General features: G+C 43.9%; 1 protein-coding gene across 1 annotated transcript in view; it reads left to right on the top strand.

The window, feature by feature from the left end:
• SIAE (sialic acid acetylesterase) overlaps positions 1-16,680 on the top strand; it is a 38,283-nt gene that overhangs the window by 19,390 nt on the left and 2,213 nt on the right. The window contains exons 5-9 of the mRNA XM_023208526.1: positions 4,928-5,105; positions 6,544-6,653; positions 7,220-7,353; positions 14,877-15,034; positions 16,007-16,202. Of these exons, the coding sequence (XP_023064294.1) occupies positions 4,928-5,105; positions 6,544-6,653; positions 7,220-7,353; positions 14,877-15,034; positions 16,007-16,202 (776 nt within the window). The remainder of the gene's footprint in view (positions 1-4,927; positions 5,106-6,543; positions 6,654-7,219; positions 7,354-14,876; positions 15,035-16,006; positions 16,203-16,680) is intronic.

Below are 16,680 nucleotides of genomic sequence, written 5' to 3'. Positions count from 1 at the left end.
CCTCTCATCTTTCTTCCCTTGTTTCTGTGTCTGTAGACAACTGACTGATCTCTTTTCAGGGCTAACTCTGATTTGGGTTCTCCTTTCTCCAGAGCCTTCTTTAATCCCTTAGACACTGTGGTTTTCCCTTCAGTCCATTCAGTGTGAGCTCTCCATTTCTTTTTTTTTTTTTTTGAGACGGAGTCTTAGTCTGTCACCCAGGCTGGAGTGCAGTGGTGAGATCTCAGCTCACCTGCAACCTCCGCCTCCGGGGTTCAAGTGGTTCCCCTGTCTCAGCCTCCCCAGTAGCTGGGAGTACAGGTGTCCGCCACCACGCCCGGCTAAGTTTTGTATTTTTAGTACAGATGGGGTTCCACCATATTGGCCAGGCTGGTCTCGAACTCCTGACCTTGTGATCCACCCACCCCGGCCTCCCAAAGTGCTCGGATTACAGGCGTGAGCCACTGCACCCGGCCACTCTCCATTTCATGACTGCTTTGTGTCAGGATCTATGCCAGGCCCCAGGAATACAGCAGTGACCAAACAGACACACAGTCCCTGCTCTCTGAGCTTAGCCTTTAAATGCTTAGCCTTTAAATGCGAAAACTGTTGTTTTGTTTCGTTTTATTCTCAAAACACGAAACAAAACAACAGTAAACATCGCAAACACCCTTCTCAGATGCTTCATCTTTCTCCTTTGCTTTGTTAAACCTTTCTAGAACATCTTCTGTTTTCATTCTTTTCACTCTCTTTCCCTGTGTTCACTCTTCAGCCCTTTGTCACCTGGCTTCTGCTTCCACCCAACAATTTGTTTACCTTGATGTTACTATCGTTCTTTTAATGAGAAAACTAGAGACCTCTGCCACATTCGGCACTGGGGACCGCCCCCTTTAGAAACTGCATGTCCCTCCTTGCTTGCCTGGGTGCTTTCTTTTCCTAGTTCTCCTCCTCTGTTGTCTCCGTCCCTTTTTCTTTGCTTCTTCATTCCTTTCCCTCAGAGGTGGTCCCTGTGTTCCCCCTGGACTTTTTCTTTTTCTCCTGTGCATGCTTTCCTTGGTGCTCAGATGCTCCTACATTTATAAGTAGTAATTCACTTAACAAATATTTGAGTGCCTACTATGTGCTCAACGCTGTTCTAAGTGCTGGGGATATCATAGTGAGTAAAACAGGCCAGAATACCTGACCTCATGGAGCTTACAGTCTAGCGTAAGGGAATACTGAAAGTGAATCATAAAATAAGTAAATTATAGACAAAGTATCTGATGCTGTCCAGTCTTACACTATCTGAATTCTCTCTATAAAAGAGCTCAGGAACTGAATGGATTCAGGTAAATTTTTGGATGAATCTTTGCTCTATGAACTCTTACTACATGGTTTCCAAAACTCAGGACTCAATCACATTTGGATAATGTATTATGCCTTGCTATCTGAACTTGTTTTCACTTTGTGAAATCAGAAACGGAATGAATAAATGTGGATAGGTTAATGGGTGACATGTGCTAATGAGACAAAAACAAATAAATATGTGAGGGAAGGGAGGCAATAGGAAGTGTTTGTGCTGGGATGGGGAAAGGCAGCATTTCAGTAGCAGCCTGAGAGAGGCAAGGCAATGCAGATATCTAGGAAGGGCACAGAGGATCCATCTCTCCCACTTTGAGAATCTCTCCTGCCTGCTCTTCCCGTATTTTTTTTAGCACATGTCACCCATTAACCTTTTTTTTTGAGACGGAGTCTTGCTCTGTTGCCCGGGCTGGAGTGCAGTGGCCGGATCTCAGCTCACTGCAAGCTCCGCCTCCCGGGTTCACGCCATTCTCCTGCCTCAGCCTCCTGAGTAGCTGGGACTACAGGCGTCCGCCACCTCGCCCGGCTAGATTTTTGTATTTTTAGTAGAGACGGGGTTTCACCGTGTTAGCCAGGATGGTCTCGATCTCCTGACCTCGTGATCCGCCCGTCTCGGCCTACCAAAGTGCTGGGATTACAGGCTTGAGCCACTGCGCCCAGCCTTTTTTTTTTTTTTTTTTGACAAAGTCTCACTCTGTTACCCAGACTAGAGTGCAGTGATGTGATCTTGGCTCACTGCAACCTCCACCTCCCAGGTTCAAGTGATTCTTCTGCCTCAGCCTCCCGAGTAGCCGGGATTACAGGTGTGCCTCACCACACCCAGCTAATATTTGTAGTTTTAGTAGAGACGGGGTTTCGCTATGTTGGCCAGGCTGGTCTGGAACTCCTAGCTTCAAGTGATCCATGATCTGCTTGCCTCAGACTCCCAGAGTGCTGGGATTACAGGCATGAGCCACTGCGCCCGGCCTCCCACCTCTTCTTCTGTTATCACATCACTGCTGCTGGGAAAGGTTTTCTGATTTTAAGGACTCTTGTAATTAGATTGGAGCCACCTAGATGAGCCAGGACACTCTCCGCATCTCAAGATCCCTAACCTTAATCATGTCTACAAAGTGCCTTTCACCATGCGAGGTAACACAGCCACAGGTTCCAGGGATGAGTGTGTGGATGTCTTTGGGATCTATTATCTTTCCTACACCCCACATTCTCATTCTCAAACATTTTCAAGTGGGTTTCCATTTTCTTTACTCCAAGATATGACTCCAACCTCCTCTCCAGTCTTATCTTCCACTGTTCTCTTTTATAATCTCTGCTCCAGCCAAATACTCTCAGAGTATTTCCTATTCTGTGTGCCTTGTCACGTATTTTTTCTTCTGCCTAGAGTGCCAGCTCTGTTTATTAAACTCCTGTTGATGGTTTAAGGCTTCCCCAGCTCTCTTCTTCCCTCTTGTTTACCACTCCCCTCTACCCACTGTCAGTGAAACCACAGCCACCCTTAGTCAGTCAGCAAACACTGACTCTCCATCATGTCCTGGATGCTGGGGATACAGATGTGAATCAGGTGAAGTATCTGCTAATAGTGTAGTGAGCTAAGGGAAACACTGAGCAGATAGTTATTGCAAGGTCTAGTGATGGAGCGATGCACAGAGCATTGCGGAAGCGCGGTGTGGGGCGGGGAGGTCAGTCTTTATTAGGCCTTTTAGGGTCTGCCTCTCATTTGATAGTCTTTCTTTGTGTTAAAACTCTTTAATACTTGTTTGTACTTCTTGAGGCACTTACCATCTTTTGCCATATATTTTATTCAACTAAATACCTAAATACTTGTCTTATTCTTTTCTCTTTCTTTTTTTTTTTTTTGTTTTTTTTGAGACAGTCTTGCCCTATCATCCAGGCTGGAATGCAGTGGCGCCATCTTGGCTCACTGCAAACTCTGCCTCCCAGGTTCAAGCGATTCTCCTGCCCCAGCCTCCTGAGTAGCTGGGATTACAGGCACGTGCCACCACACTCAGCTAATTTTTTTGTATTTTTAGTAGAGACGGGGTCTCACCATGTTGGTCAGGCTGGTCTCGAACTCCTGACTTTGTGATCCGCCTGTCTTAGCCTCCCAAAGTGCTGAGATTACAAGCATGAGCCACCATGCCCAGCCCTATTTGCCTTATTCTATCAACTATAAGACCTATGAGGAGAGGTTCTGTGTATCTCTACATCACTTTCCTCACTGTCTCCCATCCATCTAGTAGTTCCTGACACATGGGAGGTGCTCAGTCCATTTTAATTCTTTTGGAATTGATTTGAATCCTCACTATTGCACTGTCTACTTTTGGAGTGCCAGAGGCTTAGCCATAGTCAGTCTTTAATAAACCTTGGGCTGAACTGATCCCATGCTGGTGTGTGCATGCATGCTCCCCTCTTCACCAGCTTTCTCCCAACATGAAATCGCTCACTCTTGCCTCTGTTGGTTCCTGGGCAGTGTAATTGGATGAATGAGTTAGACTGTGCTGAGAATTTAAACGCTAGTTTTGGCTTCTGTTGCTTTCCCTTTGGGCCAAATTTCCCATCACTTATCTGTCCATGTTTTCTTTACCATAGCTATTTTTTTTTTGACTTTTATTTTTTATTTATTTTTTTTGAGACGGAGTTTTGCTCCTGTCACTCAGGCTAGAGTGCAATGGCATCATCATGGCTCACCGCAACCTCTGCCTTCCAGGTTCAAGTGATTCTCCTGCCTCAGCCTCCCGAGTAGCTGGGATTACAGTGCCCACCACCACGCCCAGCTAATTTTTGTATTTTTAGTAGAGATGGGATTTCACCATATTGGCTGGGCTGGTCTCGAACTCCTGACCTCAGATGATCCACCCGCCTCGTTCTCTCAAAGTGCTGGGATTATAGGTTTGAGCCACCACGCCCAGCCTCTTTACCACAGCTATAAAATTGGGTATAAAGCCACCCAGAAAAAAAAAAATACACATTTCTTCTTAAGTTGCCCCCTGCTTGCTTTTTCCCTTCCACAGAGCTCAGTGGGAATGAGTGGCTGAGTAAGAGGCGACACATAGAAGAGAGTAGCATGGGGACGTGGTGGCCCTTCCCACCTCTCACCTATTTGAGGGAGAGCATTGATTATCCAAGAGTCTGTGGATCCTGTAAGTGATGGGAAGCACAGGGAAGCCTATTGCCTAGCCAGAGAGTTTTAACTTCCATGTTATGTAAGTGAATTATTTATACTCAGACTGAGAGCAAAATCGCTATCATATCTGCCTCTCTCCCAGGCAGAGAGTGCTATCTCCTTGTTATGAGAACAAGCGTTTTGAGCAACTGAAAAAACATGAAGACAGATAAAAGGAAACTATCACTAAGGTTACGGTTTTCTCCCTTGGAAAAGATTCTCCTTAGGGAAGGTTTGGAAGAGATAATAGTGTTCAGACCAGCATATTGGTCTTGATGCTGTATCTTCCCTGTGCCTCTCAATCTTGTCCTACTTTTGAAAGTCTTAGAAAAGAACAGAAGAATGACCTCTGTCCACCCTTCTCACCTAGACCCACCTAGAAGCTGCAGTTTGTATCCATTGACCTTTCTCTGGCTCTTTTTCTTTAACCATTTCTCTGAACAGAAAACTTAGGCCACGGATATTTCAAGTACATGTCAGCAGTGTGCTGGCTCTTTGGGCGTCACCTGTATGACACTCTGCAGTATCCCATCGGGCTGATCGCCTCCAGCTGGGGCGGGACACCCATTGAAGCCTGGTCATCTGGACGGTCACTGAAAGCCTGCGGGGTTCCTAAACAAGGGTAAGACAGCATTCTGCAGTCTGAGAAAGAGCCTATCGGGGAATTATGTAAGAGAGAGGGTCGTGGTCCTCTGTGGGGAGTTAAGTATATGTTGAATGTCCCCATATGTGTCGAATGTATGTAATTTATTCATGCACAGGGAAAGCATTATTCTCACTGTCATTGCCACCACAATCGTTTGAGAACATGTAAAAAAATTATCTTTTTCCCTAATAATAGTAATAGCTAGTGGTTACTGAAAGCTGTTTATATGCCAGACACTGTGCTAAGCACTTTATATATATTAATTATTAATATTTTGAATGTATATTATTATATATTAATATAGTGAAGTTAGACATTAGAGACCATGGGCGAAGACACTAAATTTCAGAGAGATTTAGTAACTTGCTCATGGGCGTGACTAGTAAGTGGCAAGTCTGGCTTCAAGGTCTGTGCCCCTCACCATTGTGCTGTATTGCCTAGAAGAATAAACAGTCCAACGGGAAGAACAAATGTTGTAAACATGTACTCAAAGAAATGTATCAGTACACTGACTGTGGACACCCGCTTAGGGAAGGCTGGATCAGGAAGAATACTTGGGGAGGGAAAGGGCTAGCGAATACAAATCCTGATACTAACATCGATGTGGAGATGAGCAGTATGTGACCTGCTTTCCTGGACCATGTCTCATTCACGCTGGGAAGGCGTGTGGGAGGAGGATGGGCCCGAGCTCTTGGTATAGTTTGGGTAAAAGCTTGCCTGTGGGGGAGTGAAGATATTCAACTTGGAACAGGAAGAATGGCCTGCAGTAGAGTAGGAGTGAGCGTTAGACCAGCTCTCTGGGGGTGGAAGGGATAATCCTGAGGGTGTGGGGATGTGGGCTTCTCACACGCAGCAGCTACAGGATAAATTCATATAAATATTCCACAGAGAAATTTGAGAATGTGTTCAGAGCCTTAAAAAAGATGCCCTTTGCCACAGCAGTTTCATTTCTGGGAATTTATCTTATGGATATAGTTAAGCATATATGCAATGACTTAGCTATAAGGAAGAGAATCCTGGCATTGCTTATAAAAGCAAAAAGTTTAAAACAACCTAAATGTCTGTCCATTAAATGAAGGTTTATTTAATAAAAGTTAAGTACATTTATTGCTCCCCCCCTCCATGGGAGATACTCAACAATGAAACACTCCTTCTCTGTGGCTTTAATTGCCTTAGAAATTACCTTTAATTACCATAGAGAGCTGACCAATACACTTATTTTGGGAATAACCTGGAGGTGAAATTCAGAGAATATTCACATGTTTTCAAGAGAAAGAGTTTCCATTCAATTTTAATTCTGTGTTGCTTTCATCAGAAGTTTGCCACAAGTGAAAGTGGATAGATGCCCAATTAGGGACCCTTATGTGATCAATCACTGGCTCTCTGGTGACACTTGTGCATCGTATGATTTCAGGTCCGTTCCATATAATTCTGTAACTGGTCCCAGTAAGCACTCTGTCCTGTGGAATGCCATGATCCATCCACTGCGCAATATGACTCTGAAAGGGGTGGTGTGGTACCAGGGTAAGTGTTCAGTGTACTCTTTCTCCATTGTATCAGGTAGCGTTTGCTGTGTAACACAGCACCCTAGAACGTAGTGGCTTAAAGCAACAATCACTTTATGATTTTATTCAGCTCACTGTTCTGCGGGTTAGCAGGTAGTTTTTATGTCTGGGCTGCTTCAGCTAATTCCTGCTTGGACCTCTTATGTGTCTTTGCCCACCTGGCAGATTGTCTGGTGACTGGATGACCTAGGATGGTCTCTCCCTAGATGTATTGTCTGGGGGCTGTTGTAACATTGTTCTGAGGTGGCCTCTTATCCTCTAGCAAGCCAGTATAGACTCATTTGTTATTTATATAATAGTCTCAGGATTCCAGGGTCATCGGGAGAGGGCAGAGCCCCAACTTGAAGTACTTTTCAAGCCTCTGCTTGTATCACATTTGCTGATGCCCCATTGGCTGGAAAAAGGCCAGTCCAGAGAGACCGTGGGAAGACCACTACCTCAGGGCATGGACAGAGGGAGGAGAGTCATGTGCGGTCATTTTTGCAGCCTACTCCAAACCCCCCTTACAATGTGGACTGTTTTTAGGGGAGTCCAATGTAAATTATAACACGGACCTGTACAATTGCACATTCCCTGCACTCATCGAAGACTGGCGCGAAACCTTCCACCGTGGTTCCCAGGGGCAGACAGAGCGTTTCTTCCCATTTGGATTTGTCCAGGTACGACGTGGGTAAAGGCTTCTCTGTCCATGTCAACACCTGTTCCTGCGTTGAGAGGAAGACGTTTATGGGCGTTGGTGTGGGGATGTGCTATCTAGATCTCTTTCCTGGAGTTCATCTTCCTTTTTCGCCCTCATAACGTGCTGGTCAAGAACTGAATGTAAGGCTTACTTCATCTCAGTTCGCTGATAGGACAAGTAAATCTTCAAAACAGTTGATAAGTAACTAATATTTCTTATTAAAAAAGGATTACGGTTGCATTGAGGAAATATTAAAAAGATAAGCAAAAAAGAAGCTAAAAACATTGATAATGTTCCAATCCAGAAATAAGCAGCTCTCTTCTGCTCATTAATTTTTGAAATAGATCTGTACTATATCTTGCATTTTTCTCTTTAGGTAATATTTCAATTAGAGATAAGTAGTAAACATTTTTTTATGTCAATAAATATTAATCTTTGATGCAGTTTGTAATGATTGTAGAGTCTGAAATATGGTTATATTGTAGTTTATTTAACTAGCTCTCTATAGATTGGGCATTTAGGTTGTTTTAAACATTTTGCTTTAATAAGCTTTGGCATGTTTATTTTCCTTGTTGCTCATTGCATATATGCTTGATTATTTCCGTAAGGTAAATTCCCAGAAATAAAATTTCTGGGTCAAAAGGTACACCTTGATAAGGCTTTGAACATGTCCCCAGATTTCTCTGTAGAAATTCATGAATTTGTATAAATTGACACTCTTAGCAACTGTCTGTGAGAATGTCCACTTCCCCACCCCTTCCCAGCTTGGTGTTACCCCTTCCACTCCCTGGGATCCACCATGCTCTCTCACTCCCAGGCCATTGCCTTGCTCCTTACCTTCCGTACTTTCCTAGTTAACTTTAATCATCCTTTAGGTCTCAGCCTGCATATTAGTTAGGAAGCCTTCTGCGACTGTCCAGAGTCTGGGTGAGATGTCCCCTTTCTCTCTACTTCCCCTTTTTATTTGCATGAGGTTGCCTGTGTGACTGCATTTTCCTGGGTCACACTTACATCCCTAGTACACACGTAGTTGATTGGTACTCATTAAATAGCGGCTTAACACATGAATGAAAAAAGATAGCAAGAGAAACCATACATTTAATTAGAGATAACTAGTCAGAAAGATTCTGCTTTCAGCCTTGCATAAAAAGAATAAACATATTTGACCAAGAACATGTGCCTAGCCTGCACATGTTCATATGACTTAAACTTTTTAGCAGGGTGGTAGTGCTGGTTTTTCTAGAACATAAGAAATCAAACAAGTAAGGTGATATAAAAACAATGCCCATCTTACAACATGACAACAGAGTAGGCTTTACTGTGTAAATGGGCCCTCCATGGTCCCAGACACCTACCTCTGCACGCGCCACAGATGCCTTCTCACCATCCTCCCAACTCCCCTACCTTGTCCTTTTCACTGTACCTTTTTTTGAATATTTGTATAGACCTTTTCACTTAAAATACCTTTATGATTATTTTCTTTCTTCTTTCTTACATTTATCCTGACTTTGAAATGAGATTATTCTGCTCATTATTTTCAAAGTAGCAGCTCCTGTCACCAGTTCTGCATCCCTGTTGGTGGAAACTACACTTGGGCCTTGGAAGTACTTTTTTCTCCCTTGGCCTGTGCATGTGGTGATTTGAGTATAACTTTAGCCAACTCAAACCAAAAGTATGTGTCGAATGCTTATTATATGCTGTGAATCTTGTGAGGTGCTAGAAATATAGCAATCAGGCCGGGCGTGGTGGCTCACGCTTGTAATCCCAGCACTCTGGGAGGCTGAGGCAAGCGGATCACCTGAGATTGGGAGTTTGAGACCAGCCTGACCAACATGGAGAAGCCCCGTCTCTACTAAAAATACAAAATTAGTCGGGCGTGGTGGCGCATCCTTGTAATCCCAGCTACTCTGGAGGCTGAGGCAGGAGAATCGCTTGAACCCAGGAGGCGGAGGTTGTGGTGAGCAATGCACTCCAGCCTGGGCAATAAGAGCAAAACTGTGTCTCAAAAAAAAAAAAAAGAAAGAAAAAAGAAATACAGCAATCAGAAAGACCTGGTCCTTGTACTTATGCCTTACAATTTAGTGAAAGTCCCTTAATCTCCAGGCTTTCACTTTATTATCACCAACAAAAACATGCTGGTTACTAGCGGAAGTCTGGAAATATAAACATATCCCTTCGAAGGGAAATACCCAGCATGACAACATAATGGTTTGGACTGAGTCTGCGTGAGACTAACTGCATTGAGATGCTAGCTCTGACACTTCTGGAGCTACGTGATTTTGAACACGATATTGAACTTTTGTTATTTTAAATATCGAGTGAGTTCATCCATGTAAACCCTGGAACATACCAGATAATGTTAGTGTTGCATACTGTTGATAGAGAAATCAGAAGATCTGGAGGGACAGTTGGTCTGTAAGGAAAGAGGAACTGGCTTCATAGAAGTGCTAAGAGTGAAATGATGGTTGCAGTGACTAGAGTACAGCTAGAGATGGAGGATGTGAGCTCCATGGAGAGACCAGGGCTGGACACGTGTACCCCAGACTGGTTAGTAGAAAGGCCACCTGGAACCTGAGAGAGAGAACAGGAGGCTAGGGGCTGGAGTCCCAGGGAGTGTGGTTTTTAAACAGGGATTTGGAGGAACCGTTGAACATACCACAAACTGCAGCATGTTATTTGTGAGCGTGGCCAGCTTTATATTCTTTGGCTGGTCTATGCCTTTATTAGCCACAGTATTTCTACCACCCACTGTGGGAGACCGATTAGTGTGCCCCACTGTATCTCAGGTTAGGAAAACCGGAATTTCATTTGGGTGTGGAGTACGCCGGTGCCCCCATGTGGCGAGTTTATAGTAGTGCAGTCAATGAAAGAGTGAATTGCTGCAAGAATTCTCAGCAAACTGCCATTTTGAGAAAATTCCCTTGGCTTGAGGGGCTGTTATTAGCATTGCTCCCTGTTGAGCTTCAGGCTAGTTTTTTACCACAGACTCTTTCCTGTGACTTGTTACTGTGATCTTCATTATGACCCTGGCTGGCGCACGTGGTTCCACTTTGTCTTCTGGGTGTCGTGTGGAAGAAGTAGGGTGACTTAATAGATTTTTTATTCCCATTTTCTAGTCTTCATGAGATTCCACTGTGAGGCTTCAGTGGCACCTTTTATCATTTCCTATGTTAAAGCTGATTTGCCTAAGAGAATTTTAATAGGAGAATTGGAAATGGCCTATTAGTTCCATATCATATCCAAGGCTCCTTTCTGTTATTATTGCAACCTCTCCATGTTCTCCTGATGATTTTCTCATCTTTCTGGAGCAACTCAGAGAGCAGAAAATATCCTCGATTCAAAGTTGCATTTGGCCACATTCGTAGGGATGATGTCAGGTATTTTCTGGGCTGTGTGAGTAATAAGGCTGGGTGGAACAGTCTGTGTAAAATGCAGTCCTCTGATGGGGTCAGACATTTTGAAATGGAGTCAAAAAAAACAATGTTGCTGGCCCAGACTGCTTCCGAGTTTGTGGTTTGACTTACAGTTAGATCATGGTTTGTAAAAGAGAGATAATAGGTTGATGCCTCTCATTGGCTGAAACTGGTGCTAAGAATAAGATGCTATCTAAATCAAAGGACAGGGTGATCTGAGTAAACATCAGAAAAACAAGGAAGAAATAGTTGGACTGCATGTATCATAGTAATAGTAAAGATTTTTTCTGGGAGCCTCTGTGTTTTGCAGGAGTAGGAGTATATCAACTTTCCGTTCAGATGAAAACAAATCCTGTTAACTCACTCTGCATTCAGAATCTGACCACTTCTCACTGCCTTTACTCTTCCTACGCTAGTCTAAGCCACCATCACCTCTCCCTTGAATTAGTGCCTCCTAACTGGTCTTCTTCCTGCTTCTACCTTTTTTTCTCCTCCTTTAGGATATTCTCAATATATCAAAGTGACCCTTTGAAGTGTAAGTCAGGTCGGAAGGCTCCAGTGGGTCTCCATGTGCTGAGGTCAGCAAGGCCATACATGACGTGCCCCCTGCCTGCATTACGCGCCGACCTCACCTCCTAATTCTCTCCGCCTTGCATACGCCACTCCAGCCACACTAGCTGCCTTACTTTTCTTTAAGCACGCTAGGCATACTACCGTCCTGGGGCCTGCCATTTTCTTTTCCATTCTTCCTGGAAAGTTCTTTTCCCGCTATTTTAGTTTTCTATTGCTGAGCAAGAAATGACTGTGTATTTTGCAGCTTAAAACAATACAACACACATTTATTATTTCAGTGTCTGTGGGTGAGATGTCTGGGCCTGCATGGCTCAGCTGGATCTTCTGCTGAGGGTGGAAGTGAAGGTGTCAGACAGAGCTGGGGTCTCATCTGAGGCTTGGAGTTCTCCTCCAAGCTCATGTGGTTGTCGGCATAATTCACCTCCTTGAAGCTGTAGAACTCATGGCAGCTTACTTCTTGATGCCAGCAGGGGAGGGGGCTGGCTCCTAGACCCTCTTTGAAAGGACTCACCTGATTAGGTCTGGCTCACTATGGTACTCTCCCTTTTGATGAATGTGAAGTCAGGGGAACTTATTTGTAACATCTACAAAATCCCTTCACTTTTGCCATATACAACATAATCACAGGAGTGATATCCCATTACCTTTGCCATAGCCTATTAGTTAGAATCAAGTTACGAGTTCCCCCTACCACAGAGAAGAGAGGATTGTGTAAAGATGTGGCTCCCTATGGGTCATCTGCCTAACATACCCGGATATCCTCATAACTTCTCGCATCTCCTTCTAGTCTTTGTTCAACTCTGACACTCTCTCCTCCTTCCCTATTGTCTTTTTCTCCAGTGCACTTGTCACTTTCTCATAGGATATGTAGTTTACAGATCTATCTTGTTATTCGATATCTCTCTGCACTAGAGTATAAGAATGGGAAGGGATTCTTGTGTTTTGTTCACTGCTCTATCTCCTAGGCCGGTATTAGTGCATGACACAGAGTAGGTGCTCAGTAAATATTTGTTAAAAGCATGAATAAATAAATGAGCTGACTGATAATACATGAGCTGTGGATCCTTCACAGGCTCTTTCTGGAACAATATTATTCCCCAGATATTCTGGTGCTACTTGGATGCCTGAGATGCCACACAGTTAATTCAGATGCTGTGGCTTCCAAATGATGGATTTTACCCTTTCTCTTGTGCCCCACATCCAGTTGGTTGACTGGTTTTGTCAGTTATTATTATTTCTCATCATCCCATTCCACTACTATCTCTGTAGATTAGACCTTTGTTTTTGTGTCTAGAATATTATAATAGCTGCTTAACTAATCAGTCTCTCTGTGTTAAGTCCTTTATTCTGGTTTTTTTTTTTTTTTTTTTTTTTTTTTTTGAGATAGAGTCTCGCCCTCTTGCCCAGGCTGGAGTGCAGTGGCACAATCTTGGCTCACTGCAACCTTTACCTCCCAGGTTCAAGTGATTCTCCTGCCTCAGCCTCCCAAGTAGCTGGGATTACATGCATCTGCCACCACTCCCAGCTAATTTTTTGTATTTTTAATAGAGATGGGGTTTCACCATGTTGGCCAGGCTGGTCTTGAACTCCTGCCCTCAGTTGATCCACCCGCCTTGGCCTCCCAAAGTGGTGGGATTATAAGCGTGAGCCGCCATGCCTGGCCTTATTTTGTTTTTTGTCAGAGTCATTTGTATGATCACTAGAACAGTCTTTTGAAATGGTCCTTTGATCATGTCAATAATTTCCGTGGCTCTGTAATTTCTTAATTGAGGTGAAATGCATATAACATGCAATTGACCATTTAAAAGTGTTGAGTTCAGTAGCATTTTAGCACATTCACAATGTTTGCTGCTGTCACCTCTACAGTAGTTCCTTATTGCTTAATACGAAAGTATCAACTATACAAACACTTGCCTTGCTGTCTTTCCAACTTTGTCTTTCCTTCACAAATCCTCCAGTCCAGCTGGATTGCCCTTCTCTCAGAACGACCGTTCTCCTCCCCACCTTTGCATCTTATATGCTTCTAACATGTGAAGTGTGAGCAGTAGCGCCTGGAGTGACTCCTCATATTTTTGGTGCCCATTTAATTTGTTTTTATGGATTCTGAGGCCACGTTTTCCTATAATAATAATCTTTGCCTATTCTAAATGTTTAGTACTTGCTGTCTGTGGCACTGATTTAACATTTAATCCATACTATTTTATATATTTATGAAACATAAACCCATTAAACCCTTATGTTTATTTCTTATGTGTAGGTCTGTCCTCCTCAACAAAGCTGTAAAGTACTTGTACCAGTTAGCTACTGCTGTGTAACAAACTACCTCAAAACCCCCTGGCCTCAAATAGCCTTTCTTGTATAGGTAGCTCTTGTTTGGGGAGCTGGGCTTTGGGTGATTTGGCTAAGCTGCAGATCTTTAGGCTCTTTCAGACCGCTGTGGGTCAGCAGGGGAGCTCTTGTCCTTCTCCAGAAGCTCTTGTCCTTCTCCAGGGAGCAGCAGGCTAGCCCAGGCACGTCCTTCTTATGGCAATAGCAGCAGTGCAGTGAGCAAGTGAAGCCATGTGGGGTCTCTTGAGGCCTAGGCTAGGAAGTGACACACCATAATTTCTGCTTCTGTCTATTGGTCAAAGCAAACCACATGGCTGAGCTTAGAATCAAGGGGTTGGGAAACATACTTGTCCTGTTAACAGGAGGAACTGCAAAGCCACATGGCAAGAGGGTGTGGATACAGGAAGGAGTGAAGAATTGGGGTCTTGGATGCAATTTAGCACGTGCTCAAGGGTAGATTTTTCTGTGCTTCCCTACAGTGCCTCGCCCTGTCTTGCATACAGATGTATCAGTTATCTATTGCTTTGTAACAAGCTATCCCAAAACGTAGGGGCTTAAACCACCAGCCATATTTTTTTGCTCATGATTCCTTGGGTTGGCCAGGGTGAGGCTCACCTGGGATGGCTCACTTCTACCCTGTGTGATACCAGCTAGGTTTGCTTATGTGGCTGCAATTTGAACTGGAGGATCTAGAAATCCATATGACTGGCCCCTTATCTGTGATTGCTGGAACACTAGAGCCTGTCTTTCTATGATCTTTCAATTTCCAAGGCCCCTCTCACTCCATAATCTCTCCAGCAGGGTAACTGGACAGTGTTTACATGACCAGCTCAGGGTTTCAAGAGAATGAAATCAGAAGGCAAGGCCTCATAAGGCCAAGACTCAGGAGCTGTACAACATCATTTCTCCTGCATTCTATGGGTCAAAGCAAATCCCAGGTTCAAAGGGAAGAGAAACAGACCCCGCTGCTGAGGTGTGGCAAAGTTGCATTGCAAGAGGGCACATGGGATGAGAGGGACTGTTGCAGCTGTCTGTGGAAAGACACTGCCACAACAGTAAGAATTTCAGTAAATACCCGTTGAACGAGCATTTAAATGCAATGAGAGAAGCAGAAGCAGAGTCTGCCAGTGAAAAAGACTCCAGTTTGGGATTCTGATGCAATAAAATTAACAATGTCTCTGCTTTCTAGTTATCTTCAGATTTGTCTAAGAAGAGCTCAGACGATGGATTTCCCCAGATCCGTTGGCATCAAACAGCAGACTTTGGCTATGTCCCCAACCCAAAGATGCCCAATACTTTCATGGCTGTAGCTATGGACCTCTGCGATAGAGACTCGCCTTTTGGCAGGTATGATTGCTTCTTGGGCTTTGCATGAACAGTGTGTGTTCTTTGTAGTCTTTCACTCTGATGTTCACAGGCGAGGGGCAGATTAGACTGAGGATTGGCACTTAGAATCACGTATGCTGGGATGTGCTGCAGATGTTTGCTGCAGTAACAACAACAAACATCTCAGTTCTTTGATGCACCAAAAGTGTATTTCTTGCTCACTGTCTATCTGAAAAGAAGGTCAACAGAGACTTTGCTCATTGTAATCATTCACAGACCCAGAGCAATAGAGGCTCCAAGTTGACCTGTGCTTCCACAGTCATCTTAAAGTCTCATACTGGCAATTCAGTGCTTCCACACAAGTCATTTCTGCTCACATTGCACCGGCCGAATCAAGTCATAAGGCTATGGCTAACTTCAGTGACAGCAGAGATGGAATTCCAGCACTCCTCTGGCCGCAGAGGAGGAATACTGGGGTATCTGTGATCAGCCCCAGGGAACACCACACAGTAACTGTAGGATGTGAGGGGATTTCACATAGGAAATAGACTCTAACACACAGTATCTGGATTATAGGAGGAACTTGATTTATTGAATAAATGCATAAAAACTCTAGGGGACCAAATAATGAACAGTTTATTCAGAAGAAACCTGACTTTTAGTCGTTACGAACAATCTTATGAGTTAGCTCTCTTAGGTTAGTTCTGGTATCTTTCCTTCCTCCATGTCTCCCTCCCTCCTCCCATCCCTCCCTTTATTCCTTCCTTCCAAGCCATCTATTGTTTCAAGGTTTCCAACCCATAGAAGGCCCAGAGCTCCACCTATGGCTACCATTCACCATTTCCCTTAAGCTGACTAGCCACTGATCATGGAGTTCAGTCAGCTTTATTCTTACTTTCATAAAGGGTGCTTTGTATAATCCTCCTTTATTAAAAAAATGTGGTTATTGTTGAGTTTAAACCCAAAGTTCTCTACTGGTTCCTCATCCTGTAGCATCCACCCACGAGATAAACAGACGGTGGCTTATCGGCTGCACCTGGGGGCCCGTGCTCTAGCTTATGGTGAGAAGAACTTGACCTTTGAAGGACCGCTACCTGAGACGGTAGAACTCTTGGCTCACGAGGGGCTGCTCAATCTCACATATTACCAGCAAATCCAGGTGCAGAAAAGGGACAACAAGATATTTGAGGTGAGAAGAACAGCAGAATAAACAGGGGTTCATTTTGTGGTGGAGTCAGGATTTCCTCCACACTGAGGCCGTCTCTTTTGTTATAACATTACGATGCGGCAGGTCTTGGTTGGTTGGGGCTGAGCTTATTTCAGAGGCGCAAATAAACAGCTGTTAATTCATTAGCTTAGAGGCACTCTTGACAGACAGGACATCAAGAAAGGGAGAACAAGTCCATATTAAAATGGACTTTAAAAATTTTTAATTTCCTTTTAAATGTTTTCTCCCAGAGCAACCATCTTTGCTAGGGCAGGGCCTGCAGCTTTATTTGTACGTTACCTGTTGAAAGATCCTTGCTCCAGAAGATTCACTTCATCCTTGGGTGTATTTTTTGTTACACTCTCCTAAATCCTGACATTCTCTGAGTTGAGGTTCTCCTTTGAGGGGCTTATTCTTAGGTATTTGTAACTTAGTGTGACTTATATAATGAGACTTCTTC

This window comes from Piliocolobus tephrosceles, chromosome 13 (genome assembly GCF_002776525.5).
Source record: "Piliocolobus tephrosceles isolate RC106 chromosome 13, ASM277652v3, whole genome shotgun sequence".
NCBI classification, from domain to species: Eukaryota; Metazoa; Chordata; class Mammalia; order Primates; family Cercopithecidae; genus Piliocolobus; species Piliocolobus tephrosceles.
This window is presented reverse-complemented; position numbering and strand designations above follow the sequence as displayed.